Source organism: Cupressus sempervirens, chromosome 6, assembly GCF_028749045.1.
Source record: "Cupressus sempervirens isolate cs-2001-9-10 chromosome 6, ASM2874904v1, whole genome shotgun sequence".
NCBI lineage: Eukaryota > Viridiplantae > Streptophyta > Pinopsida > Cupressales > Cupressaceae > Cupressus > Cupressus sempervirens.
In genome coordinates this window covers 683035137-683044542 of record NC_143123.1, presented here as the reverse complement: position 1 = coordinate 683044542, position 9406 = coordinate 683035137, and the positions used below count along the sequence as shown (strand labels likewise).

The following is a 9406-nucleotide window of genomic DNA, read 5'->3' as shown; positions in this document are numbered from 1 at the left end:
AGCTGAGTCAATTGAGTGTAATAGGTTTGAGAGGGCAGCCAACAAGATGAGATGTAAACCTGGCTAGCCAACAAGATCTTATTAGTGACTTGGATTCTACCGGCCATTGATAGGAACTTATTGGTCCAATTAAGAAATTTGTTTTTTAATTTACTCATGAACCAAGACCACATCTCTTTGAGTGAAACCCCAATGCCAAAGGGAATGCCAAGATATTGAGTGATGGTACCATGCTTAATCTCACGCCATTGGCTAGGAATCCAAGGGGGTCGAGGGTTTGGACGGGTCATGATGAATTCAGTTTTATGCATGGCTAGTTTGGACCCAAAAATACTGCAGAAAATATCTAAAACATCCAAAACATTATTCACCTCCTCTGCTGAATTCTATATAAACAGCATACTATCATCTGCAAAATGGGAGTTAAGTGCTGTTGCGTCGTGAGGTAAAGAAATACCATGAATGAGTTTATTGGAATGAGCATGTTGAAGCAAATAACCAAGAGCATCGGTTGCGAGTGCATAGAGAAAGGGTGCAAGTGGATAGCCTTGTCTGATGGATTTTTGCAATGGAAATGGTGGAGAGAGCATGCCATTGACAGCAACCCGAGCTGAAGCATCATGGAAATGCATATTGATTTGTTTGCATATTTTAGGTCCAAAGCCTAGCCATTGAAGCATATTAAGGATGAAGGGCCAGCGGATGCGATTATAGGCTTTATCAAAGGCAATCTTAATAATAAGGGCGTCCTGAGTAGTTTGTTGTGCCCATTCAGCTGTTTCCCAAGCAAGGATTAGATTGTCAAGGATAAATCTTCCACCCAAAAAGCCTGTTTGCTCTGGACGAACAATCTTTTGAGATATATATAACATTAGCACCTTTTCATTAGCACCTTTTTATTAGTTGATACTTACTTTATTTTCAAAATCATATATAACATTAACTTGTATTATTTTATTTTATAATATATTTTATAATACTATACTAATATTGAGTAACTATTTCTATTATAATACATTTACAGCAAGTACACTTGTCTTTGTTGGTGGTCTGTCTTTGTGTAGTAATAACATTCCTTGTTTGTGGGGCACTCTCATGCTTCACTATATTTTCAGCTGCTCAAATATGTTAAATCTAAAAAATAGTTGATATTTTTAAATCAAAATATCTAAAAACTCTTGTATTTCTTATTTTAAAAGAATAGAAGTTTAAGTTATCCTCATGAAAACCTCTTCATAGATTGCACTGTATCAAGATATGTTTAGGATGAGGTTGGCAATCTTCTCACCAATTTTATATTCTACAAATTTTATTGTGTTGCTTGTTAATCACCAATTTTATTTTCTATAGATTTTTATTTTGTTAATAATCATTTAGAAATTTAAGTTTGTTAAAATATTATATTTTATTATTTAATATTTTTATACTTAATGAAATTGAATGTACAAAATAATTAAATTTCCAACTTAAAAAAATTTGAAACTTAAAACTATAATATCTATTTTTAATTTATAGGAACCTTTGCTTTAAAACACTCCTAAAAAATCACATGAGTTTTTTCTTAAAAAAGAAAGGAAAAATAAACCCCCTTTTATACCATTACAATGAGAGACTTAAAAAAAACAAAATGAGGAAAGGCCTTTGAACGAAACATGAGTTATATTCTTTCGGGCTGATAAATAGATTGATCTGTTAATTTATGGTTTTTTATATTATTTCTTGTAAAATTTTACCATTAACATTATTTTTTATTTTTATAATATTTATTAATTATATATGTTATAATGAATATATTTTATTGCATTTATAAATATATGGTATAATATTTTTAAAAAGTTATGGTGATAAAAAGATATGTTTATGAGAGTCTTAGTATAAGATCTTAGTTTGAAAAGACAAAGCATAACAATCAAAGTTAAGTTCAAAATATACTTAAGTAATTAAATCCACTCTCGGAGGGGGTTAACGATATTTATCATTTGGTTCTTTGAGACATCCTTGTGAGTAGAATTGTTGATAGGCTCTCATTTAGTGAGAGGTTATGTTTACAATTTTCTTCTTGTAATAAGTGGGGGTGGATAAGGGAGATGGCTAGAGACACATAAAGAAACTTGTTGGTGTAAGGTCAACTAGTATCTTGCTTGGGAAATGTTAAGTGAGAAAGCTATGAGCTTCCTTCGTGAGGAGCACTATCTTGAGGGAACTGAGGAGTAGGACCACAAAAGCAATGATCACCCAAATTGTCATGTTTAGAAGGACTATGATCGCAATACTGCCCATGAGAAATGAGGTTGGGAGGAACTTGGATAACATTGTAGGAAGTATTTCCCCATTGATCAAGAAGCTCATATAAATAGGTTACATTGCAGTTGAATACAATTATAACTTTTGGATACAAACAAAAGCTTTCGTTACATTGCTATTGACTCAAATTACATTTTTATCATTCCAAAATACAAACAAGAATCACCACCCTAAAAATGTTCCATACTTGCATCAACTTGCAAGAAAGGCTAGGTCAGTCTCCAAGAACCATGTGCCATGAGAAGGGTTCGGGTCAAAATGGCTTGAAGAAGTTATGGGTCTAGTTTTAGGTCTGTGGAACACATGGATGAAACCAAAATAAATATTTCAATGATTCAATTTTGCCACATAATGGGTATTTTGGAGGAGTAACGCCCATGTAAGTTAACCAACCACCCATCAAAAAACCTTGATATAGGAGATACCAAACAAAATAAGCCAACTTTAGCTCAAAAGTAGCCTCTTGAAGTCCTTGAAACCTGTCTTTTCTATATGTTGTGAGAGGATTGCAATTGTTACCTATAATTGAGTCTATAAGTCATAGTTAGGCAACGAGAGAGCCAAGAAGAACCCTTGGTTGGCTTGTAGCTCCGAAAATGAGTGTTTGGATATTGTTTCCAATATTTTCAACAACTCAATATAATAAACTCCCAACTTGTAGAGAGTATAAGGACGAATAAAGTAAAAAACCAACTAGTGAGTAGGCTAGTCTTGTAATGCCTACCCCTACATGAATTTTTTGATTTGTTTTGACTGGATTCTTTTGGGCTTGTTCTATTATTATGTTTTATGATTAGCGGTGCTAGATTACCAGAGTTGATTAATTGTATTTCAAATTCAATTAATATATGTGTTGAGTTACTTTAGTATTAGTTATTTCATGATGTTAGTTAGATGAACTATTTTTATGCAGTTTCTATGAATACTTACCCCATACTTGCATGTGTATGGTGTGCGTGTATGTTTTCGTTATGTTTGACATTTGTGATGCAGATGAGGAAGGGAGTCGTAGTCTCTTGCTAGTTGAGATCTACACGATGCAACACTTCCTGCCATTGCCTATTTAGTTTAGAATATATTTGTTTGTACATGTGTGGTTTTTATGTAGATTGCAGGTATCGGGTATCGAATTCCCTGAATTGCTAAGATGAGTGTACCCTATTGCAGTATTTCAATGGTATAAGTGGGGAGATAACTCTTGAGTCTGAATCTTGAACCCTAGGCCAATTGTCCTAGAAAGTAGGACAAGTATCTGAGTTAGTTTATCCATCTGAATTCGTCAAGTGACGTGAATTTGTGATTTTAACCTTGGAATTTGATATTGTCCTTTGTCTTCAACTGAGTTGTCATTGTCGATTTTGTGGGTATATGATGATTTTCTGTTATTATTAAATCAAATTAAAAGATAATTTAATAAAAAAAATTGATATTTAATTAATTGAGAAATTAATTAAATAAAATAATTAAATTTAAAGATTTTATTAAAGTTCTATTTTTGGCCTATTTATATTTATTTAATTTAATAATAATTTATTTAAGAGTTTTATTTTAATAATAATCTCTAAACAATATTATTAGTTAAATTAATAAATATATTATTAAAGTGTCTTATGATTTAATAAGAGAGAGAGAACATAATTTAATAAAGTTTATTTTAATTAAATTGCATTAAACTTATGCATGAAATTAAAATATAATAAATTAATTAAAGAGAGAAAGAAAATTAATTTAATAAAGATATTTTAAATATAAAAAAGTGCATGAAAATGTAAAAGATAATTAAATAATAAAAGATAATTGATCAACGGGTTCCCTCACGTGATTGCACAATTAGAGCACTAAATTTAGGGGAGAACTCTTTATCAAAGATCTAGAGTTCATTTCTTCAAAAAAAAAGAATTTGGAGAAGCGATTTGGAGAGAAGGAAGTTTTCAAAGAAAGGGGTTTTCTTGTATTTTTCGTGCGTTTGCATGTTAGCATCATATTCAGGTAGAATCTTGTGATTAATTTATGCAATTGAATTCTGTTTTCCAATCTTTTGTCTACTTTGTGTTTGGACAAATCCATTCTTAGAAATTTGTAGATTTGTTTGCTATCATTGATGAAACCTTGTCATGAATTTATTGGCCTTCATTTTCAAAGACATCTGTAAATGAATTTCATTCTTGTGAAATTATTGTTTGTTAATTTAGAATTGAAACCCTTCTTTGCTGAAATATCCTTCTTCGTTTTAGAAACATTTGTAAATAATGTTTAGTTTTGAAACCCTTGTTTGATGAATTGGGGATCCGTAATTGGATTATTAGAATCGAGATGAGGGTTTGGGGAAAGAGTATAAAAAATGGTTTATATAGATGTGTTTGATGGTTTGTATTTTATTTTTCTATCAAGTTTAATGGAGAAATCTTTACACACACACACACACACACACACACATGTGCGCGTGCACACGCACACAGACACACAAATGGAAATCATAAGTTTATTGTGAGGGCATTGCTCTTTTGTTTGTTTTGATATAAAACAAATCTTAAAAAATAAATAAAAATGAAATAGTATAAGTGTAGAGACCTGTGACTTTGTATGAACGGCGCGGGGGGGGGGGGGGGGGGGTGGAGGGTGGTGGTGCGCTATTGTTTTTATTTGTTTAAATTTTTATTTAAAGTAAAATGAAAGAGGGAGGCGGGCCACCAACCCCACCTTCCCCCTCCTCTATTTTTCTTTCTGGCCAACAGTTGGGAGCACACGGCTCGGGGGGGTGTCTGTTGTTTTTATTTGTTTAAAAAAGAAAAGTAAAATGAAATAAGGAGGCGGGCCACCAAGCCCACCTCCCCCTCCTCTATTTTACTTTCTCGTTGATGGTTGGGAGCACACGGCTGCCTGATCAGACCGCTGTCTACTTGCAGCTGCTTTGTGCAGGCCACGTCCCTTATGGGAGGTTTAAGGTAAGTTAGTTTTAAATTAGTTCTATTTTATTTTATTAGTTTTAAAATATTATAATTATTAAATGTGTTTGTAATAAAAATTTGTTATTAATTATGATTATTATTAAATTAATATTATTAGTTATTATTAATAAATATTAGTTATTTTTAATTTAATATTTTTTTGAATAATAATTTTATAATAATTATTGGAGTTGTATAGTTTTTAAATTAAGGATTTCATCTTGGTTATTATTGAAATATACAAATATTAAATTTGAGATTGGAATATTTGAATTTTAATTAAGAGAAATTGTTTATAAAAATAAATAAATTTGGTTTTATAAAGGTGTCTTTCTTTTCCTGAAATGGGTTTTCTACCAAGTTGATTTTATTGGTTTGTAGAGAGTTTTTTGTTATGTTTGCAAACTCGAAAACCTTGTCAAAATGTAATACTTTGAAAAGACAAAAATTGTTAACTAGTTGTTATTAAATCGTGTGTTTTGATAACGAATTGAATTGTGAAACTATGTTTAAACAACTTTATATGAATTAGTTGAATCATTTGGGATTATATAGAACTTGAAAACCTTAGTGAATTTGGTAACTAGAGAAATGAAAGTTGAAACCCTATTCTTGTATATCTAAATCTTGTGCTTGAAAGAAAAACTAAAAACTTGAAACCAATAAGTGAGAATTAAACTTGTGTTTTCAAAACCTAATGTATTGAGAAAATAACTTTTGTATGTACCCTTTTTATGACATGTGATTTTATTGTTGAGTGTTGGGTTGACTTAGTACTTTGAGCAAATCAAGATGTTTACCAGAGGCTCAGGAGTTATGTTTTGTGATATCATGATGATGTTTTGATCATGATCTTTAATACTCAACCATGGTAATGTGTCTTATATACTCTATGAGGTGTTTTGATCTATCGATTGTTATTGCTTTCTAGTCTTCTTGTGTGAAACTGAGGTGAATGGTGTGACCTTTCTGATATAACCTTTGAGTCCTCGATCAGTTGTATTTGGATTGCTTTTTAGTCACTTGTATAGGATCAAGGTTTTTGTATGATTTGTTTTTGGTGATGTCATGTTGTGACATGGAATTTGTTTATGTGTACTTGACTTTTGATTAGTCCAGTTAAGATGATTATAGTGGTGGAATGTGCGATTTTGATTAGTGCTATTTCAATGCTTGTCAGTTGCTTGTTTAAGAATTGATTTATGGTATGTGGTCATTTGAGATCCTTTTGCTTTACTAAGCTTAGGGTAGGTTATCTGTATGTCATGTTGGGAAGTGACTTGCAATGGAGGCCGGAGCCCTAAAGAGGCTACTTGGGTAGCCCATTACAGGTTGTTTTAATAAGTGATAACATTTCATCAAATGGGTTTAAAATGAATTAATAAAGGTATTGGTACCATAGAAATTCACTAGGGGACTAGAGGATTAAAAGACTAACTCGGTAATCTTAGAGTTGGCTTGTACGATGACACTTACCCACATGCATAATAGATTCCCTACATGTCAATGTTTGCCTCTGGGATTAGTTGTTACTTGTGTCTTGGTACCCTTTGAGATAGTTTTCTTTTAGGGGATTCCTTGACCTACATGTCAGTTTTGACTTGTGAGTTTGTTATCCTATTTGGAACTGAGTTTATCTCCTCAATGCAGTGGGAGTGGACCTTTTTGGGTTTCACAAGGTCGGGTGGTAGTACTTTTTCTTATACATCTGATAGTTCGATGCCATGGCTGGAATTCCTTGTTTTGTACTCTCTTTCATTCTGGTTCTTATGTATTATGATAGATGGTTATACTTGAAGTGTATTGTATTTGATATCATAGATCTTAGAGAGATGATGTTATCTAGTTCATGATGTATATTATTTCAGCCTTTTATACCCTATGACTTGTACAGTGGATGATTGTATAATCTGTTTATTGCCAAGTGACATCCTCTAATTGTATATTGTTTAATGGAAATTGTACTTGTAGTTATTCTTTAATATGGATGTTTTATATATTGGAGTTAGTATTAATTAAGATTAAATGTGATTCATTGTCATGGGACCCTTAAGATTTGTAACCTGTTTATGTGTTGTTGATGTATAGTGTGTGTTAATTGCTTTTGCTATTCTATTACTGTTGTGTATGTTATCTTTAAAAAAATGTATTTGTCAAACTTAGTAAAACTTTAGGTTAACTTCTTTTGGGTCAAATGCCGGGGCTTTACAAGTCTTGAGTTGAGAGCTTGAACTTAGCCTTGAACTTATGCCAAGAGAGAATTAGTAGTGATAGGATGGATAATATCCGTCATATACCTAATGCCTTTTTCAAAGTAGAATACTTGAAAGCTCTAGTACAAGGGGAAAGGGTCAAAAGCCTACCTTGAATACTAATGGGTTGGGACCACTAGATAGAGTAATGGATGATAGGCAACCCATTACAAAAACCATATCCATTCCAAACTAACTAGGGTTTAACCATTTTGTAGGCTTTCTTGAAGCTCTTGAACACAAAAGTGTGCAAGATTTGAATAGATTGTTTCATAGTTAGAATCATTCCAAAGTCAAGGCCTTTCTAGTATGTACGTCCTCAAAGAAAGCCAGAGAAAATGCAATGAAAAATCAAAATTTTGTAAGCTTTATATCTAATGAGTGCTGGAATAATACAACTGGTGTAGAGAACTAAACCTTGTCAACAAATGGAAAGAAAATCCAAATAATCAAATGTCTATGGTAAGTAATAGAATTTCTAATCCATATAAGTTCTATGATGGCTCACTAAAAGCCCAAGGGTAATCTCTGAGGATTTTTTCCACCTATAAATAAGATGTCTTTAAATGACACCCAATATAAGAGCAATAGACATCCATAGTAGCCAAGATTTTGGAAGAGGCCTACAATTTTCCAACTAAAGAGAGTGGCTTGGTATTCCAACATTGAACCTTTTTCTCAATCCTTTCTAAAACAACCAACCATAACTTTGCTAGATTAACACGAAAAAAAATAGGAAAGCTCAAGAATATGAAATTTTTGTCATGGTCAATCTACTTCCATGGTATCAAGTCAACTAGGCAGACTTGAGATGAAAACACAATATAGCAAAGAGTCTTTTACACTAGATGTTATAACACAATGCTTGGAAAAATGTATTTATTAGAAATTAGGATATTAGGATACGAATAATTTTAAACAAGATGTAAAATAAATAAGATGAGAACATCCAACCATAAATGTACACATTACACAAGATATACATGGGTAAGACCTATTCTAACAAAAATCCATGTTACACACAACTAGTGCTGGAAAAAGAAAGGGGAGATTGTTAGACATAAGTGATATTGATGAGGATCAAGGTCAGAAAAAACATATACATTGTATGTAGAAGAGTTAGATCAGTTGTTATATTTGTTAGAAAGTAAAGTCCACCAAGATAACCAAGAGAGGGGGGGGGGGGGGGGGGGGGGTGGGGGGGCGGGCAGGTGGCAGGTGCAGTTATACTCTTAAAATGACTCTCAATAACTTTATTAATTTTGAAACATGTAAACAGTAAATGAAATAACCATAGAAAGATAACCATAACAATAAAACTAGATATGTTAACTAGGGGAACCCTGATCAGAGGGAAAACCTTGGTAGGAATGATACCCACAAAATGATGTACTAATATAAAAGTTCCTTATTAAAGGATAGAACATGTTAGGAGTCAATGAAATACAATCAGTACACATGAGTCCTTGTTAGGAGACTTTGAATCCCTGTTAGGAGATTCCAACCCTGTTAGGAGTTGAAAGGAGGAGAATTGAACTCACTGTCTAAATGGCCTTAGTATTATTCCTTCTGAATAATACAATGTGGAACAACAACTTTCCAACCAACAACTTGTCTTGTCAAATACAGTTCCTTGTAAGCTCATCATGCTTCAACTACACTAAACTTTTCTTTGATCTTCACAAGCTCGCACAATATGCATACCATTACCTTACATCCAAGGAAAACATATTTCCTTTATACGAAGTCCTAAAATAAGTTATTGAGTTAGATTTGAGGCTTTCTCAATTTATAATAATAATATAGGACCATCTTAAGATATTACAATACACATTACATTACAATTTTACACTTTATCCAAGATTACAAACAAACTATTGGCTCACAGTCTTCATAACTTTT

At 32.3% G+C, this 9406-nt stretch overlaps 1 protein-coding gene across 1 annotated transcript; it reads right to left on the bottom strand.

Annotated features, from left to right (window-relative positions):
• Positions 1–386: 386 nt before the first annotated feature.
• Positions 387–872, bottom strand: LOC149554031 (secreted RxLR effector protein 78-like). Its single transcript, XM_089790404.1, has one exon. It carries the CDS (start codon positions 870–872, stop codon positions 387–389), a length of 486 nt encoding a protein of 161 aa, XP_089646530.1.
• Positions 873–9406: the final 8534 nt, after the last annotated feature.